The 25,558-nt window shown below is 27.3% G+C and overlaps 1 protein-coding gene across 10 annotated transcripts in view; it reads left to right on the forward strand.

The window, feature by feature from the left end:
* Nucleotides 1-25,558, forward strand: part of LOC119672863 (serine/threonine-protein kinase mig-15) — a gene marked incomplete at its 5' end in the record, with an annotated part of 49,834 nt that overhangs the window by 20,173 nt on the left and 4,103 nt on the right. For 2 of the 10 annotated variants that reach the window (XM_038084014.1, XM_038084016.1), the window contains 12 exon segments: nt 2,737-3,181; nt 3,927-4,169; nt 4,247-4,647; nt 4,717-4,905; nt 5,394-5,414; nt 6,138-6,463; nt 7,861-7,999; nt 9,190-10,305; nt 17,468-17,593; nt 23,827-24,324; nt 24,392-24,547; nt 24,631-24,798. In XM_038084014.1, coding sequence (XP_037939942.1) covers nt 2,737-3,181; nt 3,927-4,169; nt 4,247-4,647; nt 4,717-4,905; nt 5,394-5,414; nt 6,138-6,463; nt 7,861-7,999; nt 9,190-10,305; nt 17,468-17,593; nt 23,827-24,324; nt 24,392-24,547; nt 24,631-24,798 — 3,828 coding nt within the window. 10 annotated transcript variants of the gene reach the window in all.

Here is a 25,558-nt window from a genome sequence, read left to right on the forward strand (position 1 = left end):
AAAGTAATAATTAAACTCTTCCATTGGTAGTAAAAATGAAATGCTTCGTTACTATTTGATTGACGTCAACATGAATTTTTACTTGAATAATTTCAATAGCAAAGTTTATTTTATACAATGTACAACGGGAGAAAAATGTTAGTTAAATGTTTTAAATGCTTCATGAATATTAAATTCATCAAAATTTAATATTTTATAAATTATTTTTATTGAAAACTTATCGATTATATGCTGTAATTTTTCATTTATTATAGTTTTAAATAATTAAACAGGTTTTTGGATAGAAACAGATTGTGACTTTTCCAGACAATACCCTGGAAACACTTACCCTGCTTATTTCTATGAATTTGATTTCTCTATATAGATACTTTTTTAAGTTTCGCGTTATAAAAAATCCATTCCGTCTATAAAAATGTAATATCATCTATTCATTAATTATGTAAAATTGAAACATCTCTCAATATCACCAATAGTGCTATAACAACCATGGAGCAGATCCTCTGTTTCTGTTTGGCTCTCTCGAAAACTAAAACTATCTCTCATAGTTCAGTTCGCTAGTAATATATTCATTTTAAATAATGTGTATTGTTATTAACTGCATTTAAAGATACTACTCTGTTACCGCTACGGACGTTTGAGGTCTATACGATGTCTTGGTCATACAGTTCTGTTTATTTACCTATTGTACTCGAGTTATATAAACTCGTGATATTTTAGATTGTAAAAGTTTTCAATATTTTAAAAGTCGAAGTTGTAATTTTTTAATCTCTTTGTTCGATATTATTATATTAGCATGTACTTGTGCATTTATATACTCTAATGTTATTATATTCAAGAAAATTATTATAAAACCATCGAATTATATTATTCTATTAACAAGAAGATAATAGAAGAAAAACTTATGGTAGTTCACATTTTGTTTTTACTAAGGAAATAATGTCACATTTCAATAAATTCTCTATTGTAAGTAAAGATCCAAGTATTATTTTTAGCTAATGGATTTCCACAATGCTGCCATTTAATATTAGACTACTTTTAGCACTCTATATATATATGTTGACTACTATACGTTTTCTTACTTTTAACTTTTTGTTTAAATAAGAACCTTCCGCATCATTATTCGCACCCACGAAATTTAAAGTTTAATATCCTCGTTCACTTTTTCAGAAGTTCTTCAAGTTGTCATCCACATTCTTCTCTGTAAAATTTATAACTGTTACATGTTACTGTTCTAGAATGGAAGTTCATTATCCTCAAATATATACCTGTACTCGTCTGTAATACTGTAATACTCGTCATTGTGTTAATCTGAATTGTGCAATGAGATCAGGTCGATCACATTGTCTTTTTTCTCATAACAGAGAGGAAATATTTTATGATAATTTTTAAGCTTTTTTTTTTTTAATTTTAAATTAAAATGTCAATATCAACACTAGTTACATCAGAATGCAATTTCAAAATAATTTTATCTGTTTTAGATAATTTATGACGTTTTAATACTTGTTATTCTATATAACGTTATATATATACATAAGTCAGTGCATTTTACTTGGAGAATGTAATTTGCACTTCATATGACTATTGATTGTTACGTTATTAATTAACTGTTTGATTATGAATTTCAAATCAAACCAACTAACTGCATTCAACTTTTATGTTTAGATTTTTTTTAGTCAATTTATTTTTAATTATATATTAATTTCCTCATCGATCCATTATCACGTCTTGTCGATAAATAAACACAAATTTTAATGCAACTTTCGCAGCCTGCACCAATGCCGGCGCATCATCTGCATTACAGTCATTTTAATTTTCCAACCCACAATTATAAATTGGTTTACGGCAATTTTCGAGGAGACATGGCTTCACTCAGCGGTAAACTTCAGTGTTCATATTGATGTTTATAATGAAGTTCCATACTTTTTTTACGGTACATAAAATATACAAGAAGTCTATTGACAAAATATGAAATGAAATGCTTGATTGAGGCTCCGAAGTGGAATGGCTTAATTTACTTACTCGTCAGACGAGAAATTTTAAATTTTATTGAATGCAAAATAGAACAAACTTAGTACAATTTACGGCTTGCTTAATGGGTTTAGTTTAGTTTTTCGTACTTGTATTTTGTACAGCAAACTAAACTCAATTTACCAGATAATTTATATTTTTAAGTTGTTTTCTTTACAAAATGTATGGGAAAAGTTTTATTTGTGCTAAATTATTGTATGAGAAGCTTGCATTTATGCAACAATTGAAACAAAAGATTTAAAACAATAAATAAATAAGACTTTTATATATTTATTTTTCATAAATGATTTATTTGTTTATTTATATATAAATAAGTTAACTTTGTGTTCATGCAGTTAAAAGCCTCACATTGATTTTAATTGTTTTTTGCACTTTATGTATGTAGCAATACTTTTTATAGTACATACCTACATATGGTATAAAAAAGTTCAAGAAAATTCAAATGTCAGCGGTGACTGCACTTCTGACGTTGACGTTTAAAACATTCAATAAAATATTATTAACTTTCTATAGTGGGGCGTGTATAATCACACGATTGTAGATTTATTTACTTTTTTTATTCGCTTCAACGGTGATTGACTGATAAAGGTCAACAGAATTTCACTACATGACGTAGTATTTTTAATTATTGTAAATTATTAATTATTTAAAGAGTTTTAAATAAATCGTATAACTATTAAAATTTATATGTTTCAATTATATTTTTAGGGTCGCCACACAAAGACTGGTCAATTAGCAGCCATAAAGGTGATGGATGTCACCGAAGACGAGGAGGAAGAAATAAAGTTAGAAATCAATGTATTAAAAAAATACTCAAATCATCGCAATATTGCTACATATTATGGCGCTTTTATCAAGAAATCTCCACCTGGTAAAGATGATCAATTATGGTTAGTTATGGAATATTGTGGTGCCGGTTCGGTTACCGATTTAGTTAAGTCAACAAAAGGACAAAGTCTTAAAGAAGAATGGATTGCATACATATGCCGCGAAATATTGCGCGGTCTTAGTTATTTACATTCAAATAAGGTTATCCATCGTGATATTAAGGGACAAAATGTGCTACTAACAGATAATGCTGAAGTGAAATTAGTAGATTTTGGTGTTTCAGCGCAATTGGATCGTACGATAGGTAGAAGAAATACATTTATAGGTAAGTAAAATAATAATAAAAGGTTAAGGTCTTATGACGACAAGAAAACTAGAAGGGCTCGAACATTAATTAATTTATTAAAATTTACTCTGTGCCGAACTTTTTAACAAAAGATGGGAAGACTCTGCGATATGCAGGCATCTGTATGCAATGTGGCCACAGACCAATAATAGAAAATTGAAATCTCTCTTAGAGATGTCCCGTAGAGATATCAGTCTTGTAGTAGGTTTACTAACAGGTCATTGTATTCTACCATAGGTAATCATGCTAGGAGACTGAATCTACTGTTCAACCATTTTTGCCGCAGTTGTGGTGAGGATGACGAAAATGCCTCTCACCTGCTTTCTTCCTGTCCGGCACATGCACGGCGTCGCCTTAAATTTTTGGGGGCTTTCTTTTTTGAGGATCTTGACGAACTTCGAGACCTCCCTCTATATAGCATCATAAGCTTTATTAAAGGTTCTGGATGGTTTTAGTCCATGGGTTCTAAACAATACGGTATCACAATGGGCATATAGGCCTAAGTGGATCCCCCTGAGATCGCCGGTATAACCTAACCTAACCTAGCTGACCATACAACGCAATTTACATGTACTCATCATCAGTGATCTTAGAAAATAATCAATAAAATTCTTGTTGTTGCCTCTTCATTACTGTTCGAATCCTTCTAAAATAATAATAAATTCAATGAAATTCATGTACTTAATTGATTGTTACAATGCTTTAAATAAACGTTTTATTCAAGGTACCCCATACTGGATGGCGCCAGAAGTTATTGCTTGTGATGAGAATCCTGAAGCCACTTATGATAATCGTTCAGATTTATGGTCTTTAGGTATTACAGCACTCGAAATGGCCGAATCTCAGCCTCCTTTATGTGACTTGCATCCAATGCGTGCATTGTTTTTAATTCCACGTAATTCACCACCACGTCTCAAATCTAAGAAGTGGTCAAAAAAATTTCAGGGTTTTATTGATACAGTTCTTGGTAATTAATTACATATAAAATATATATTTAATTTGTTAACTAACTGTTTATTTGTTTATTTAATATGAACAAAATAGTGAAAGACTATCATCAGCGGCCTTACACAGAAGAACTTTTAAAGCATTCATTTATAAAAGATCAACCCACAGATCGTCATGTTCGAATACAACTTAAAGATCACATTGATCGTTGCAAAAAACGAAAGCAAGAGAAGGAACGCGAAGACTATCGTTATTCCGGTTCGGACAATGATGATGATGAGCCGCAAATTGCTGGCGAGCCCAGCTCTATTATACAAGCACCAGGTGGTGATACATTACGTCGCAATTTCCAACAAATACAAGAAGGCCGTATAGCTGCTGAACAACAGCAACAACAACAAATAGCTGCAGCTGCTGCTGCTGCACAAGCGCAAGCACAAGCCCAGGCACAACAGCCGCAAGCTAACCGCAATCAAAAACCACAACCAGTAAATTCAGTAAAATTCAATTACTCTACTTACCCTGACTTCAAATTACTAACCTTCAAAATATCTTTTACATTTTAGCGTGATCAAAGGCAACAAATTGAAGAACCTGGACCACCATCACGGCCAGCACTGCCACAACGTTTAATTGTGGTACCAGATCCACCACATGCCAATCGCCCATTGCCACCAACTCCTAAAAGTTCAGAACCGTCGTCGCAAACGCCACAACAACAACAGCGTAATTCGCAAAATAATTTCAAGCCATCGGTGCGTATGAGTACTAAATTGTATATGTCGTATATTGTATTTGATGTGCAGTTTGCGTTTATAAATGTATATACCCTATGCATATCCCATATAACTTGTGTATATATAAATATATATGTACTTAATATATGTAACCTATACTTCAATTTTTATTTTATAATTTGTGTTTTCTTTTTCTTTCATGTGTTACCTTTTGCGTTGTGTCATGCAAACTTTAAAATAATATACAAAAATAAACATACAACATAAAAATAACTTACAACACAATGTTGAATAAACAAATTGAATACTGATTTGGATTTGCTTTAAATGTTCCCCAAACCAATAAATGTGCTAAAATAATTTTTCTTTTAATCTGCAAAATGTTTTCATATGTTTTTGCTATAAAAAATAAATATAAAAAAACAAAAACATGTACACGAACATAACAAATAATAACAAATACATGATACAACAACTATTAATACAATATACACATCATTATACAGTTACCACCAAGGAGACCTGAGGTATGTTTAGTTACATTTATTGTTATTAATTTTATTTCGAGAGTATCAACTTTTAATTTCCAATATTGCTTAAAATCATATCATAATCATATAATAATCATATAATAATCATATAATAATCATATCATATCATATCATAAAAAAATCGGAGGTACCACAAAGTTTTCAAAATCATAGCTGCCACCACCTTTGCACGAAAAAATTCCAAAAATTAAAATTATTTACAATTTTCGATGTAATAGTAGATGTTAGAGTGGTCTCCTCCTACACAAAATATCCATTAACGTTTTTTCTTTTTAATTTACTTATTCATCTATGCGTTTATTTTGAACTTACAATTAACTGACATGTTGCTTATTATTCCAAAAACAAAAAATTAAAAAAAAAACTAACAAAATATGCAAAATATGCAAAATATATTGATTGCTTGAATACTTGCTTGCATCAAACATATTTGAAAAGAAATTTAGTGTTAAATTTATTATTTTTTTTTATAACCACTCTAATTCTACTTTTACAATCTTTTTACGATTATTACTGTTTGTCCACACGATTGATTTCACTACTATTAAATGTGAAAAAAAAAATTGAAATTGTTGAAAAATCAATAAAAAATTACCATCACTGTCACCTACACACCACCACCACCAAAATTTATTCCCTTCACTTCACTTGTCAAACATATCAAAAATCCAAAACAAAAAAATACAAATCCGAAAATAGGATTTGGACATGATAGCAGCACAACTAAATGAATTGGGCGTCTCTCAACAGCCGCAACCACAAACTCCTTTTGGTCAGCAACAGGCACAACCAGAAGCACCACCAAGGAACAATCGTCAATCTGGCCCACCATCATCATCGTCATCAGCTATATCGTCACAGATGAAACCTGCTGCAGTACCGCCATTATCAAACAATCATCATGCACAACCTATAAATCCATTAGATCCATTGGATAGCAGTGATTCAGATAGTGAACCAGATGAACCTAACGAACGTGGAAGAAATGATGGCACCCTATTAGCAAGTGATCCCCCCAAGCCACTGTAAGTATATAAATGTGTTTCATTTTAATGTACATAGTATCACATATACACACTAAATCGAAAGTTTTGTATAAAAGTGTTTACACTGAAGAGAGTACAGCTTAAGTTACTAATATAACAATTCTATTGAAAATACAACAAAAATTTTATTTATTTAATTTAGGATGTGTGCGAGTTAGGCTAAGTTGCGTTCTAAATGAGAGAATTTCTAAGTTGTGCCGATAATGTAGTGCAAAAAATCCCAAAAAATTTCCCATTTGGTTTAGCATCAACTTAGCCTAACTCGCACACCTCCTTAATATGTTTGGGTGACCATGCAGATGTTGCGTATGGGTTTTGCTAAATACCCATCATTAATGATATTTGGAAATATTTCTTTGATCTTAATTAATAACAATAAGTCACTACATAATTTATGGATTGCAGCATGTCTCTAGCTACCAAAACCTAGTGAAGATGGGTTATTGGCAATATTCAAAATAGCTGTATGGTCAGACAAAAAATGCAATTAATTATACAGTTAAATAAAATGTTGGCTGTTTGCACAATATTACTTTTCTATTGAATAAAGTTTTAATTATTATTTAAAATACAATGATGTTAAAAAATTAAATTTTAAATTATTTATTTGAGTAAAGTTTTTTGTGTTTAGTGCCGTCAATTTAATTTTCGGCAATTATTACACTTAATACGAGATTATTAAATTTATATGAAATTACTACACAATATAACATACAATTTTGATTTATATATCATTGTATCCAACATCTACAGAAATGTAGGTATGTTATGTAGCATAATAGTGCCATATTCCGGCACTACCACAGTAATTATTGTGCAATAGTAGCACTAAATAATAGTATATATAAAAAATATGTTAATTAATTATTGAACTATTAAATAAAATTAAATTCAAATGTTTTGTTTTTTAAAGACTGTTAAATAATCTGTATTTCTTGTTAGGATTTTCTCTTCATATATTTTCTTGAGTTGTTAATTTGTTATTTTTAGAAGATTTAAATATTTATTATATTGTAACCATTTTTTTTTTAATATTTTGACTTTAATTTAAAGTTAACTTCAGGAACATTCTCCTGCCCAATTGAGAAAAAATTATATTTCGATTTAGTGTGTAGGTATGAGTATAAGTATTTATTGCTTGAAATTTGTAATCAATCCCAAATGTGCTCACCAATCATATTTTTTTTTCTCATCTCTTTTATGTTTTTATTTTTTAAAAATATATTTTTTCTAAAATATATTGTGTCTCTTAAACACACATTTTTAATTTCAATTGACTTTTAACTTAATTTCATTTTCATTGTGGTTGTTGTTGTTGGTTTGATTGTTATTATGGTTTGAAATTTTGGTTTATTTAGTCCTGAATTTTCATATAGGCCTGGTCTTGGACCAGTATCTGAAGACACAACGACCACACCAATTACACATGGTAGTGGTGGACCACCGAATCGCCCATTGCCTCCTACACCAGATGACGACGATCAAGCTGGTGATAGAACCTTGATCATGAAGCGGGTGAGTAATAATTTATATATAGCAAGAAAAATAATTTATCTAACAAAGAAAGCAAAAAAATCTTTTTATTATAAAATTTATATTTATTTATAATCAAAAGAAGTTTTATTTTTATAAATGCGCCTTTCGTTAAACTTTACGTTATTAGCGTCGTTAGCTTAATTTTGTGATATATATACATGTTTTTAAGATATAAAATATTTATTATACACAAACAATACTTTCATAAATAAGTATATTGTTATATGTATTGCGAAATTGGTGATTTTTTGAATAGTTATGATGAACGGACATCTAACAAATGTATGCTGCTTAGGTGGCGCAGAGTTATTTAAGTACTAAACTAAAACGAAAAGCTGATGAAAGTCTTTAAACAAGAATACATTGTAATTATTGTAAATGCTGTAAAGTTCGAAAGTACTTCTTAGGGTATAAAGGTGTAAATTATTATTATTAAAATCAAAAAACAAAAAAAAAACAAACAAAATAATCAAAATAAATTAATTTTTAGCATTCATTATAATAATTATACGAAAGCAAGTGGTTGTGGTTCTTATTAGAAAAACTGATGAATAATTGATTGATGCAAGAAAAATTGCTCTAAGAAGAATTGCGTTTGAATTTTTTTATATTTAACCACTTTAATTTTATTTTAATTAGCAACTATTTTTACTATATAAAATAAAATATCTTAATTTATAATTTAGGTACTTTACTTATTACTTACTTAATGCAGAAATTTTTTTGTGAATTTTGCTATATAAAAATTTGTTTGCTTCTTAATTTTCTCTGATTTGACTTATAATTTATTTATCATACTAAACTATTTTCTCTTAATTTGTATAAAAAACTCATTTACATCATAAAATATTAAAAATTAAAAATATTAAAAAATATGCATATAAATTATTTAGTATATTATTTCTGCACTTATGCTATAATCGCATATGCGCACAACAATACACGCGTATATATACACTTTTATATATTGTATATATATAATATATATTATACATACATATATATAAATCCATTACTATAATCAGTACATATGCAAGCAAGTTCATATACTTAGTTAACGCGTCAAATCATTGATTTAAATTCATGAAAACTTTTCTCAAAAATTTCATAAGTAACTTGAACAACAAAACAAAAATGTCAACTCTGTAAAATAAAATTCCCATACACAGAAACTCGAAAATCAAAACAGAATTCAAAAATCAGCTTCAACTTCATGTGCCAACTTGCCGCCCCGTGCTCAGCCTCAGGTAGAATCCAGAGAGGAAGCTGTGCTTCTGCGCGAATTGGACTTTGAAAAATTCTTTCCAAAACGTGATCCAAAATCTGGGGTTACAAGTCTTAATCGTGTTTCCAATTCAAGCACGCTAAAGGCAGAACAGAAATTGCATCGTAGTAGCGTAGCTGAAATGTCTCCAAGACATAAATCACATCATCAGCAACCTCCACCGCCACAAGGCTTTACCCCGCTTAAAGGTGGTAACAGTAACAATAATAGCCAAAGTACATCAAGTGTAGCAAATACAGCCAAAGATCAACGCCATTCAATAATAGCAACAACAAATAATAATAAAATTAGCCAAAGCGCTGTGAATAGTGCCAATAAAACGACAACAACTACAACAACAACAACAGCAGCAGCAGCAATAAATGTCCAACCAAGTGCCTTAACACGTAGTGCCAATGCCGCAACCAAAGTCACTGCATCAAATGCAACGACACGTTTGCAACAAGCCCAACCACAACAAATGCACAAACGTCAAGAGTCTGACTCTAAACTGCCATTTGTACGTGGTTTCCGTCGTGAAAATTCCGATTTCTTTCCGCTAACCAAAAGACATTCTGCTGTGCTGGCCAACAGCAATAATGTCAGCGCAACAACAGCACAAATGTTGCAAGCACAACGTGCCAGCGCCATGATACAGCGCTCTAGTATTTTTAATAATAAAAATGATAATATTACAACAAAACCAAAGGATACTGCCGTCACAAGCACCGGTAATAACACAGCAATAACAACGTCATCGTCATCGTCGTCTTCCAATGTTGCCAAGCAACAAAGCAAAACCAACAATCTTTCCACTCCGACGAATATTCTTCCAGCTAATACCAAATCAAGCTGGACCAGTAATTTGACACCTAAAAATTTAGATTTCCTACGTTTGAGACGCGAGAAGACTGAATCTGTAATTGTTTTACAAAACTCTGCAGCGCGACAGCAATCTTTTCTGGCACAACACTTTCTACAGCATCAACAACAACATGCGCAGGAACAACAAATGCAGCAGGTAAACATACATTGCTATTGGTAAACTGAAAAAAAAGCTCCATTTACGGATTTATTTAAAATTATTTAAAAAAAAAAATTAAAATTAAAAAATAATACATTTACTATTTTTCGTATGTACTTGTTTCATACTGTGAATGTCTACTTTTTGGCATTAAAACCAAACCATTTTCTCTTCTACTTCTTCCTGCGCTCTTAAATTCACATCCTTTTGTTTTTTGTTTTATCTTTTATATTAATTTTTGTTTTTAGTACTAAAGTATCTTATTGACATTTGGTTTTTATTTTTAAATATATTTTTTAATAAGTTTTAAACTAATATTGTTATTGTTTGTACATTGTTGGGTTTGGAGAAGGCAAATAAAATTAAGCTCTGTTATTGTTTTAAAAGATTCTCGTTTCACCATTCACAATTTTTCCCAATATTTTGAGCAAAATAAGTTTTATTCATTAAAATATTCTCTGTCAATTATAAGAAATTTATTTCCACACTTGTCTCAATTACTCTTATAAGATTAGCAGTTTTGCTTCACAGCTTTAATGCTATATCTGTCATCCTTTTGATATATAGTAATTGCTGGGTCTTAGAGTGTCGTTATGACGAAGTCACTTTTTCGGCCATAGTTACACAAGGATTTCTTAAATCCTTAGTGCATTAAAATATATTTAAAATGTGATTAAAAAGTGATGATTATGATTGTTACATAGCTACTTTTGATTGACTGTGAAGAAAAATTTTCTATACATAAATTTTTACATGCCATAACGTTCATTTGTTCTTTTGATATCCCTCCATGTCAACGATCTTTTAAACTTCAATTTGTTGACATTCAAAACAGTTATGAGTTTTTTTTAATATTTCCTTATCTAATTACTAAAAATTTGACGTCACCGATATCTGCATGCCGCCATGTAAATACAGCACATTATGAAATGACAATTAATTTTCTTAAAGAAGGATTCTCCAAAAATATATCAGACCATAATTTAACTTCCGCAAATATATTCGTGACAGGATCCAGCTTTTAAAAAACTTAAGAGACCTGCTTTTTCAATTTTTATTAAAATATTAATTGTTATTTTATGAAAATCACTATAATTTTTCATATAATGGTTCTCAAATTGTCCAAATTTTGACATATATCTTATACAGTTTTTATCTTTAGAAGAAGTGGTTTTCTTCGAGATTATAATTATTAGGTTAGGTGAAGTGACGGCAATAATGGTATATTACTTCTTTTTTAATGTATATACTTATAATAATACAAACATTATTAACAATAATGATATATGCATTGGAACTTCTAATCAAAACAGGGGTCACAGTCATACGATCTAAGTGTTAGATCAAACATTTTTCATCCCATTTATGTCTATACTTTAATGCATTTGCGGCACTTTTATTTCTTAAAATTTTCTAAAATGATTGCATTTAATCTACTTCCTGATAATATATGTAAAAAAGAAACTTCACGTAAAGTTTAATTAAAAACTATATTTTATCTAATCACTACTTAAATATCTTGTTTATGGTGTTTCCACCCATAAACAGTTATTTTGTCTTGAATTTGTATCTTTGATAGGATGAAAGTATATGAATTATATAAAACAGAGCTTAATTTACATTTGTACAAAATTTTTAATTTATTTATTTAATTATATTAAATACTAATTTTTCATATTTTTAGCTTAGAGTAAATTTGCTATAAATCACTAAATAAAAAAGCGGTTTTGCTTCTGGCTACCACTGCATCAATTACGAGCTTAACTAATTTAAAACCCTCATTTAACCACATTAAATGATTGTAATTAACACGTTCAATAGTTCACAGCATAGTAAAATAATAATATTAATTTTAAGTAATTTAACCCTCCAGTTGAAAATCATTTCTAATAGCTTTGATATAAAAAAAATCACCAATTGAAAATGTTTTATAAATGCACGATTTTTATATAACTATTTATATATATATATATACTCATATATATACATATATATAAATTATATAATTTATAAATAATTTATGTGTCTCATTTAAGCTAATTATCAATCTTACATACAATGTGTTTTATGTGTTTTTAAATTTAATTATAATTATTTATGTAAAAATTTTAAATATATAAACAAATATATTCTATTACATACTTGCTTTAATGCTTTTAATTATTTTTCATAAACATCATAAAATAATTTTTAAATATGTTTATTAATAATAATTTTTTTTTTGGTTAATTTTTGCCACTTCATTTTGTGCATTATTGCATGTTGTTTATAAGCCTTAGATGTAATAAAATATATATTATTATAACTATTATCATTTATGTACATTATTATTTATGTATTATTTTGCATAGATTTTAATTCTCTATAATTAATTGAGATGCATTTGTTTTGTATACGTTGAACACATTTAATCGCCTTGTACATTTTTTCTATAAAAGAGCCTCTACCATTTGTGTTAATCAATGATGCTCAACTTTAATTTGTTTTAAATTTAATCATTTAAGTTATCAAATATACAAGATTAAAGTATGAAGACTAAAATTTATAAAGTATTTTATTTAAAAAAAAAATCATGTAGTACTCCTGTATAATAACGAATTCTGCTTATAGAATTTTATATTTGAAGTTAAAACTTCAACTCAAAACTTTTTTAATGTGCTTAACTACTATGTGCTATCAACTTAGTATAAAATAGTTTTACAACTTTTTTTTTTGCTAGTTTAAAACTATTGAAAAGAAAAAAATTCGAATAGCAGTAAGTAGTACAATTTTTAATAAGGAACTACTTGTATGTTTATGAAAAAATTCAGTTAAACTAAAAAAAAAATAAAATACTTTCGGTATAAGATTTTACAGAACTTTAAGTAAAAATATATTTTTTAAATTTTAACGAATAAAAGTCTATCGGTAACTTGAAATCGAACACATTTTTCTAATATTTTATTGATACCAATGATGATGTATAAATAAATACATAAGTTGCTAAGTTGCTTACTTTTGTAATGATATCGATGATTATGTATCAATAGACATTAAAATTTTTGTAGATGATATACCTTATAAAACTTGAGTATTGCTTGTCTAAAATGAAGTTCTACCTACTCTTTACGAAAAAGTGCTGTCAAGTAGCACAAAGGAAGAAATAAGAACCAATTGTTATATACAGTAATCCTCCTATAACGCAGTAGATTGGTTCCGCGTTGTAGGAAAACACGTTATACGGGTATTCCCGTATACCCCGTAAACACACGTGCAAAGGTATGCGAAACTAATTATGAACTGTACACATCCCCGCGTTTTATGAAGAAATGCCCGGTGATATACGAGGGATTGAAATTGCGTAATATGAAAACATATTATAAGGGTACGGCGTTATAGAGGGGATAACTATATACTAAAGAATAAAAAAACGCTAAGTACTTTGTAAATAATCAAAACATATCCCATAAGGCATTCACCTTATTATTATATGGAATTTCTTTATTTAATTCAGTAATATTTATGTTTACTTCTTAAATTTTTAACGTACATTTTATAAAACGCACCTTCTAAAATAACTTTAAAGAATAAATTCAGAACAAAATTTAACTTAAATAGCTTTAGTAATTGTAACGAGCGACCATAAAAGTCTTTACTTCTATATAAAATATATGATTCCTATATTATCTGATAGGTATCAGAGTGAATCTTTTACAATTTTCAGGTAGACCGATTACTGGTTGCGGTTCACTAAGACTTATGTCTATATATATATATACTTAATACTATATCTAATAAGTAACTCTATGATACATAAATTTCTGATGTAAAGGTTAAAATAATTTCTTTTCTTTGAAACTTTTATGAGAATTCCCATAGCAATTTGTTTGTTATTTGAGGTCCTTAAAGAATCTATGTAGAAGGTGCCCATGACACGTAATCTCGTGATACAAGAGTTACTGGTATCATTTTAAATCATTTATTTTCTTTAATACCTCATTTTTAAGGTTTCCGATATCAGTTTTTGATTAATCTGTGGTCTCGTAGTTATAAGAAAAATTTTCGAAGTTTTTAAGTTCGAAAGTTGTTTCGCTTCCGTCTTGAATTAGACCGAAAATATCGATTGTCGATTAAAAAATCAATTCTGTGCATGTCTCAGATTACGCAATATCTGATTACAACAGAGATAATATTTTATTATTACAATTAAATAATAATTTAATAATTGTTATTAATTCTTAAACTATAAGTTGAGCAACACTGATGAATTGTAATTCTTGTAAAATTTATATAATAAATAAATAAAATATTAAATAACAATTAAAGCAATCAAACAAACATAAACACAAACATTTTGTTATTAATTATTTTTTTATGGTTGCGTATTACTTAAAAGATCGATTGTCGGCAGTGTCTGTTAAACCTTTTTAAATATTAATCAATTAAATTTTTATCAAAATTGTAAACAAATTTAATTTGTGAAATTTTTCAATTAAATTTTAAAACTGAATTAACAAAAAAATGTTTATGTTTAATTTGGCTTGCTTACGCTAATATTTAAAACTTATTTAACATTTAACTTAAAAACTAAACTAATTATCGCTTGCTTCATAATTCAATTAACAAAAAACTATGAAAAAAAATGTTAACAAACTATTAAAAAAAATCTAACGCTTAATACTGTTAATACTGCTACTGTTTTATTAGTAAAATATTCTTTAATTTTAGCTTTAAACAAATATAAACATATACATAAATATGTATATATATTTATTAATGTAGCAATTGATAACTTTTGTTAAAGAATGCTAATGAGTGGGGTAACGGTACTATTTGTATTATAACACCTACCATATATATATGGGTACATATTGTATATTTATTATAATAGAGAGCTGTAAAAAATAGTTACACTACATATACATGTATATATATATATGTTAAAATTTGTACAATGACAAATGATTACTAATTTTTTAAGGTTGCCGTCACTATTTTTGGACAACCAAAAATATATGTTCCGAAGTATAATTTATTTTAACAAAAAATTAAATTAAATTAATTATGTTTGTTAAATAAGGTAATAGAATTTTGTGTAGTTTGCTATAAAAGTGAAGTGTCTGTCTGTAGGTAGTAGTAGGTCAGTATGACAGAAAAGATATAAATTTTAATTTCATTTTTATTATGCATATTTAAGAATTTAGTATATAAAAAGGAGAAGTAGACACATTTATATATAATATCTCGACCCAATTACGAATAAAATCGATATTTAATTATATCTGATTCAGAATTTACGTTTAGTAAAAGTAATATTTAACAGATATATTATTTTGTACTCTACATTTAAATATAATTTATAAAATTATTGAGATTAAAAAATAATCAATGTATTCTCATTTAAATCTAAGGTAATTATTTCAATACTCTTCTTACAGAACGATTTGTTGTGATATCATCTATATATTAGATCACATATATATTTTATGTAACTATAATCATAAGCCAGCAATATACAATGTTTCAAGAACTAGCCATAGTAATTCAAAAGACTGCCATATCTGTTAAAATATCGTCCTACACAATTAGATAATGTTAGTGGTGTTCAGATCGATCTTAGACTGAGCTATCTGTATTCGATAAATTGCTAACGCATTTTTTAAATTCTTTTTTAGTTATTTAATGAGATTTTTAAACAAAGACTTCGATGTTAGGTTACGTTGAAGTGACAGCGTTGTGCACCAAAGTTTACTTAAGCACATTCTGATACCAAAGATTTAGGTTTACTTTTGAAAAAAAACAAAAAACATTTTTAAAAAGGTTTCTTATTTAAAAAATACTGTTAATAGATTAATTTTATTTGTGACAAGTATATATTATTTCTGCTTAAAAAAATAACAGAAATGTAATAAAGACTTATGGTCCTAGAGAAGAGCCTTGTAATCACAAACTATGTGATTATAAATCTCATCGCCTTCTAAACGGATGAGATATTATATCATATCAGACAGGCACATCTCGTTGAGATGATAGCATAGATTAATGTGTCTTAATAGTTAACAAATCAGCAACCTAAATTGCCTTGCTAGAACAGGACAACTTTTAATAGAATTGATGAAATTTTTCCTTAGCTTGAGAGTTCCCTAAAATGTCGCACCAGCAATGACGATTTCAGGTTTTATTTCTATCTAGTAGTTTCTGTGAGTTTTTCATATATATTTTTTATTTCTCCAATCGAATACAGTGTTCTTAAGATCAAATGTATATTTTACCTAACTTATAAGGTTAGATTAAAAAGCGTCTTAAATTTAGAAGAGTTTTATTCCATTTTTACTTTATTGTTTTCTTATTTTAAAATTTTAGTAAAAATTAGTATATATAAATATATATATATTTATGTGCTTTACTAATACGTATTCTTGTATTGCATTTTCTTAAAAATTAATTTATTGCTTAATATGTTATATATGTGATTGGGTGTATTAAGTAAAAACTTATTATCTTAGTAATTTTCTGTTCAAAATTGTTTTAAAGCTTATATTTGTCTAAAATATGGTTTGGTTTAATGAAAATATCGAAAAAAATTATTATTTTTAATATAAAATAAAGCCAATTGCAATTGTTTGCCAGCTGCAAAACATCGAATATATACATTACTCAGTGTCTATATATATATATATATATTTATAATAATATTCATACACAATATATCGCAAAAGTAAATGTGAACGACTAATAAATGTTTTAAATAATTATTAAATAATTTTTAAATAATTAATTATAGTAAATTTTATTGCTTTAAAACAATTTTGACTGATCAAATTATAAGCGGTAGAGTTTTTATGTATAAATCTAAGTAATATGGATTATAATATACATTTATAATAAATTGATGAATTCATTTATATTAAATTATTATAAATTATTTATATGATGGGGTTTAATATTGTAAGGATTCATTTATTAAATACAAATAAATCATGTACTGGATTTACTGGATATGAAAAAAAAAATGTGAAAAACATAATCACATATAAAGATCATGTGTTTTTCTAGTCTCATTGGCATTCATTATACACAAAAGCGCTAAAAACTATTTTAAAAGCAAAATATTTATTTTTATTTTTTATTTTAATGCATATACTAAATATATAATGATGTTAAATATTTATATCTTTAGAATCGTAGCAGTGAAAACAGTGGACTGGGTACACCCGGCACTCGCACCAGCAGTGTTTTGCCAGACTTGCTTAGTCAGGCTTCACCAGCAACACCGCCACGTCATGATAAATCCTCCAGTGAAGAGGTTAGTAATATTGCTTCATTGCAATCTATAAACTTTATTTTTGTTATAATTTTATTACGTTTTTAATTAGTTTTTTGTCTCCGTCATAAAAAGAAAAGTAATTGTCAAACAATATTTAAGAGTTTCGTATTTATATAAATAATTTGTGTATTCGTTTTATTGCAATATAAACAAATTTCTCATACCAGTTTGTTTCTTTATGCCATAAACTTTATTGTATCGTTAAATGACTCATACTTTTTAATGTCTTTAATGTTTTATTAAAATTGAAACAATTGCATTTGTATGCTAATGAATTGCATCATTTACTAATCAAGTATCTATCTGCATTCATACTCCTTATACACACACACACACATGCATTATATTCATAAAGTCATTTTGTTGCTTGTGTGTTAAATTGAAAACATAAAGTTTCATTTCATCAATATTCCAAACTACGAATATTAGGTTACTTATAGCATTTAATAGAAACCCATAAAAACCCATATTTTGTCATCCGATTCTAAAGTACTTCTATATTAAATTCTTTAATTGAGTGTATTTTGGACATAGTTTATATTGCCTTTTTAGTACTATTAAATTCATTAAATATTGTCATATGTTTTATTAAAGGATATTTAATATTCATCACATCAAGGATTTTCAATATAACGTTAGCTTTTTAAATATTTACAATTATTATCCTTTCTTTTGTATATCAGAAATCGTGTAAGGTTGGGGTGTTCACAAACCAAATTATGTTCTTAGCCGATTTAAAAAAATTTCATAAAAAATCATCGTGAACGGCTTAAAAGGCGAAATCTAATCTAAATTCCACTAACTAATTTTGGTTAAATTTTTATGATGAAAATCATCAAAACTCATTCTCATTCTCTTCACAGAATCTACAGTTTGCATCCGTATGTATACCCATAGTATTTTAGTTTACAGTGCCCTGTTAGTATTGCTGTGATGTTTCTTAGTTTTTCTTTTGATAGGTTCACACAATCCTGGCATCTCTTATTGTTATATTATAGGTATCAATAAATGATTTGGATTGTGTTAATCCTGGTATATTATCCCAGTAATGCTTTTTATTCTGGTTATTCTTTATTTTTATGAGAGAAAGACGCGTACTATGTCCTACTCTACAAAAAGGTTCCGGCCCCATCATCGATCTAACTGCTTCTTTCCTGACTAATTTGTCCGCGTACGTCAGTATGTCCCGGTACTCAAAGAATCAACATCTGATTTGATTCACCAAGTAGATTTAGCTTATCAAGGCAGTCTTATATTCTTATAGAAACCCTAAAAGCAAACCAGGGTTTTTAAGTTTCTTTTGGTAGGTGTGAACGGTATTTCGTCGTCTAAAAAGACGAGTAGTTTAGAGAGGTACAGACGGCTACTTATATACATATAATTTCTACAGGTTCAATTTGTTACTTTATTTAAAGTACACAAGTGGGTTATTAATTCTTCATAGCATGTTATGTATTTCTAAAACTATAAAAAAAAAAGTGTTATAAACTAAAAATAGTTTTATAGATATTTTTTTATTCGTCCTCATGCCTTGATTGATTTCTTATAAAAATTGAAATGAAGCTAGACAATGTGTAAAGAGGGGTTTAAAAAATACCTCGAGTTAAAAAAGAGTATAAGTGCTTAAGTGTACTAGCTCAAAACAGCTTCAACATAATAATAATAGAAAAGATAAAATGTATAAAAAATAAAATTCTAGTGAAGATTTAAAAAAAAAAAATATGTTGAATTAATTACAATTAGTGCTAATGAAGATAATACAGATGCAGATTCATTAAGTGCACAAATTTTATTTAACAAAAGCAAATTGTTTTAAATTTTAATAGCAACACACTGAAAATGAAAATTTATAATTATACATATTAAAAATAATAGTGCTGATACTATACACATTCGATATATCACATTTTATATCACGTATTATAAAAAATGTTTGTAGCTAACTTTGAAATCACCATATATGTTTAGTAAATAACATATATGTGGGTTTATTGCAGTTGTTGTTTGTATTACATTTGGTTAAATATTTAAGGGTAAATATTTAAAGCAATTAAAGTAGAGGTGTTCACGATATTTATTATTTGCTTAGCCAATTTAAAAAATCTGTATAAAAAAATCAGATGTCTATTAATCAAATTTAGTTTATTTTAATTATTGCAAGTCTTGGAAGTATTTTTTTATTGTAGTAAGTAAAAAAATTTGTGTGAGACCCTAACCTACCAGAAGCAACGCTTACAAAGGCATATAGATAAAATTCTAGCAAACAGACCGCAGAGAACCAATTGTTGGAACACTATTTTAATAATTACAGGAGAAACTCGAATGATTTGATATGTATATGGAGAAATTTTTATAAGGTTTAAATAATAAGGGGTTATAAGAATTGATAAACTGTAAAGATTTGAAAACCATTTTTAAAACTATAAACAAGCTATTATCCCTGTATAAGTTCACTAAGGTATAGGAAATGACTTGTACCACCACAATAACTCATCAGATTCTGATCAAGGCATTAAAGATGATCAGAAGATAATCCATTTGAAGTAAGTCAGAAGGTCGCTTAAGACACTTTGTAATATAACTGCGTAGATAATCATTGATTGTTTCTAATCTTGAAGTTGAATGGAAGAAATCCTTATTGTTACCATCAGATCTACGCTTTAGTTGGAAAAAAAGAAAAACCGTTTGCAAAGAAATAATATAGGATTTTTAACGAATCAACAATCTTGGCTTTAATATTAAGAGTATATCTACGCAAAGCGGTTTAAAGTTAGCATGTAATGATTAAGAAATGTGAGGAATAAAGTATTAAGATTAGATGAACTCTTTAATAAGTTGAGTAGAAAAACCTCCGGTGTTTGTATTTCATTCAAAAAGTTTGAAAGTCCGGCAACGGTACTTAGATTTGTCAGTATTCTTTTAACTTAACTGACAAGTAAATGTGTTGTCACATTCTTGTTTAGTTTTCCTCTTTCTTGTTAGTTGTTTGGTTGAACCTTTGTGCTATCCACCAGCACTTTCTAACGGAATATGCAATTATAAATAATCAAATTTAATTTATTCATGCAATCGACGAAATAGTTTATAGGTTTGAAATAGCTTAAATTATATGTTTATAGTTTTTTTTTCGTATAATATTTTTAATCAAATTAGTTAGCTAAGCATATAATCGGTTTTGTGAATACTTCTAGCATTTTTTTTTTCGTTTAAAGGTATTATATAAACAGAATTGTGTATGCATATTTGGGATTGCAAATTAACTTTGCATTGTGACTAACTTCAAATTATTTTAATTGAATTAAATTAATAATTCGAATTTATACTAATTACAATATTAACAAATTATATACGCGATAAAGAACGTTATGAATGGATGAATGAATAAATGCCTGCCAAATATTTAGTTAATTTAGTCAATATTTAGTCAGACTCAGTTTAGCATGTGAATAAATTAATTTGTTTTTTGTTCATCATTTAGATATATATTTATTAGGATTAAGAGTAAACTTAATTAATTAGAAAATGTTTAGAACTTACTGATTATAACTGATAACAAATGATTATAACAAAAATTAAAAAAATTTTTCTTCATTGTGTTTTGTCTTTCCGCGACGTTTGAGCTGATGGCCACAACGAAATTTTTAACAAATTCAAAAAGCCAAAATTTCAAAAGAATAAAATAGTAAGTATTTTTCAAAACAACAATTTAGACAAAAACATATCCAAATTAAAAGTTCTCTATATAGTTAACTATTTGTAAAATATATAAAAGCACCCAAATTAAAAATAATTTTATATAAATTTTGTTTCTCTACTGTTTTTGTGTATAGTAATAAAATGAAAATCAATTATTTTATTTAACTTTTATGTTTCATTGAATGTTTCTATCATTTATTCTTATTAATATATATATATATATGTTATTGAATTTGTTCATTATAGTGTATATATCATGATATTAGATTTTTTAAATTTTTTCAAATTTAAACAATTTAATTTTTGTATAAAAAATGAAAGTTTTTAGTTTTATAAAAAAATAAAAATAAAAATAAAATATATTGTGTGTGATTCTTTTTAAGAAGATGTATTAAATTATGTGTATAAATGCTAAATAAATATTTTTGATTACATTATAATAAATATAAATAAATAAATTTAACGTTTCTAAAATTATGTATGTAAACACTTGCGATGCATGTTAGATTTATATCAGTTGATATGATTCATACTTTATCATATGCTATATGAATATGAAATTTCTATATATACTTTAGTCAGAAACATTACCAGTATATTGTCAGTTAAATGTAAAAAATTATGAAAAGTTGGTATATAAACTATATTACAGCTTTCGTTTTTTTTTTGTTTTTTACTTTTGATTGCTGAAAAATGACTTCATTAAGCTTTCATTACTACGAGATATTTATTTTAAATCTACTGAAACTTGTGTTTGTAATGTGATTGTAATTTTAATTTTATGTTTAAAACTTTACAAACAGATCCACCAATTTTTATTAATTATTAAATATAAAATTAATATAAATGCTAACACATTCATTTAAATACACGTTTATTTATTATATGTAATAAATCATATGTGTTCTTTAATTTTAATTTTAGATCAGATACTTTAAGCTCCGATTTCACATTCGTAATTTAAGTCTGAATTAAGTCAGCAAAGTCGATTACCTATGCATTGACTATGTAATCATTGAAACTTAAGATTCGACTGTAAAATCAGGCTTAAACGTTTAAGCTGCTGAAACTATTCAGTCTATTCATCTATTCAAATGGTGCATGTAGTCAATGTTTCATTTTATTTTCATTTTGTTTAATACAAATACATACTACATATATCAGGAAATGATGTTCGAATATTTATGAGCATCCCAAACATCTATGCTCATAAACACATCTATGCTTGAAGCATCGAAAAGCTCGGTTAACATTAGAAGAGCTTTAGTGTATAACTACAAAAAACTTATATATAAACAGTGGAAATGAAATCTTTAAATAAAAAATATTTATTTGTTATATAAAAATAATTAATATTATAAGAACTCATTTACTAGAGTTTATTTTGTTTCTGTATAAAACATTACTAATCATCTAATGATATTCTTCTCTAAAGAAGAAATTCCAAAAGAATAATTTTCACTCTTTACAATGTAGTTTTAGTCTGCATTTCGCATATTCTACAGGTTTCGGTATACTTTAGTTCCATCTTTGAAGGATATTCAATTATGAAACCAAAGATTCATCTCAGTACAGATCTGTTTACACCGACAAAACTGTCGTATTTGGTGCTATATATATAAAACATAAATTCAATATCAAACTATTAAAATATACAAACTTTTCTCTTTAATAAAATAACAGGATTTGCACTTTTTAAATATTTTTCATTTAATAATAATAAAAATAATAATTATAAAATTTTATTAATAAGAAGTCATAATAATCATGACTTACATGTCTTTAACTACTTAACAATATCAAGTACAAATTTATCTACACGTTCTTAAATATTCATATCAACTGATTAATAATCACTAACAATCGTTTAATATTGTAACAATCTATAGAAACTGTAAATCTTAATTTAATTTGCTCTAAAGCTGAATTTATTTTTTACACAGAAGAAAACATATTCTCACATGTACACATAAAATAATATATATAAATTTATATAAAGAACATAATTCATGAAAAAATAATATAAATTCTCAACTACTGATTTTACGTTACTTAAACCTTTTTTAATTATCGTAGAACCTGCAATATTTCAACACTTATATATTTTTGTTCCATGGCGTCTGGGAAAGACTAATCACATTATACTTTCTACTCACTTATGTTTTTATTAGAATTATGTATTTATATTTAAATATACTTTTAGCATTCAAATATTGACTACTAACATTCTACACTACACGATCGTTGGTTTCTATAAATCTATTCTTTTTTTTTTTAATATATATAAAATTGTTGCTATTTGTTGCTTATTACTTGTTGTAATTTCTTGTAATATAGCACTTATTTTCCGTACACTTTTGCTATTTAAGCGCTCGTTTTCCTTATGCTCACTTAATGTATATATTTACTATCTATTTATATATATGTATATATTGTTTGTGAAATGAAATAAATTACTAAATAATAATTAAAATTTTTTATATTTTTTTTCAATATTTTATTCTTATGTTCTTTAGTATCAAGCGGCCATTAGTTCATCAGTTCATTCCACGCCGTCTAAATCGTTTATTGCTTCCAATAATTCTCCACAATCGACAATTTCATTGTCGTCTTCGTCACGTCAGAATAGTCCCAAAAATTCAATTTGTAAAACTCGTTCTTCCAGTAGTATTACTAATTTATTACATAAATCTGCTTCTTCTTCTTCCAATACATCGTCACCGCATTCATCTTCCGCTAACTTGCCACCGCATGCACATGCCCTACAACAGAAACAACGTAGTTTCCTTACATTTGGATTTGGTGCTGGCGGTTCGGGACCATCGCGTCGTGAGTCTCATGTCAATGTTAATGTGACACCAACATCTCATGACGCTGCTAGTGATACACCGGAAATACGTAAATACAAAAAACGTTTCAATTCTGAAATTTTGTGTGCTGCCTTATGGGGTGTTAATCTATTAATCGGTACAGAAAATGGTCTTATGTTATTGGATCGTTCGGGTCAAGGAAAAGTAAGTTTTAAAATATACATATTATTTTTATATATTTTGGTAAAATATTTGTATTTAATTCTTTTAGGTATATCAACTTATTTCTCGTCGTCGATTCCAACAAATGGAGGTGCTTGAAGGACAAAATATTCTGGTAACGATATCTGGTAAAAAGAATCGCGTACGTGTATATTACTTATCATGGTTAAAATCAAAAATTTTGCGCACTGATGGCTTATCAGACGTAAGTTGTTTAACATATATTTAATATTATTAATTAAATAACTTTTTATTTATGTATCAATATATATTTTTTTAACTTTTTAGCAAGTTGAACGCCGTAATGGTTGGATAAATGTTGGTGATCTACAAGGTGCTGTACACTTTAAGATTGTGAAATATGAAAGGATTAAGTTCCTAGTGATTGCATTAAAAGACTCAATTGAAATCTATGCATGGGCTCCAAAACCATATCACAAATTTATGGCATTTAAGGTTTGTCTTAAAATTATTTCATTAACTAAATCTAAATACTACATTATTCAAAATAGTAATAAAAATATGTACTGAATACAGCCTATAAATACAATCTATTAACACTGATCTAATAGATCTTGCATATAATAATTCTAATAGATCCGAAGTTCTATTAAAAAAATTTAATTAGTAAAAGTTCTCAAAAGAAATTCTTTAATCATTGATAATGTGTAAACAGAGATTTTCTATAGAAATGTTTGAGCCAATGGAACTTTTATTCTCACACACGTGGATGGTGTGAAATATTAAACTATTCATAAATTTATTATTGAACTTTGAAATTTCGTAAATTAATTATAGCCATATAGCCATATTTCCATATTTCTTTTTATAACAACTAAAAAGCAAATTATTAAAGCAATAAAGTTCTGTTTAATATATATTATTATATTAGTAAATAATTAAATAAAAAAGTCCAAGGAATATATAACCTTTCCCACTGTGGCTACGCCCATGAACATAACTATTTGTATGATATGTAAATTAAAAGAAAGTTATTATTTCTAATATCTGATTTTATTACACGAAGTTATTCTATATTGTCATTGTCGAAATTAATACAATACATTATAAGTCAATATATGAATGTAAAGCAATCTTAAAGAGATCGTAACAATTGAAAAAGAGGATAACAAATATGGGATTTGGGATGGGAAGCCTTGCTCTCATATTACCATAGTTAGTGAGAACGGTGTGTTAGTAGATAATTTAAATTGTA

This window comes from Teleopsis dalmanni, chromosome 1 (assembly GCF_002237135.1).
Source record: "Teleopsis dalmanni isolate 2A chromosome 1, ASM223713v2, whole genome shotgun sequence".
In the NCBI taxonomy this organism is placed as follows: domain Eukaryota; kingdom Metazoa; phylum Arthropoda; class Insecta; order Diptera; family Diopsidae; genus Teleopsis; species Teleopsis dalmanni.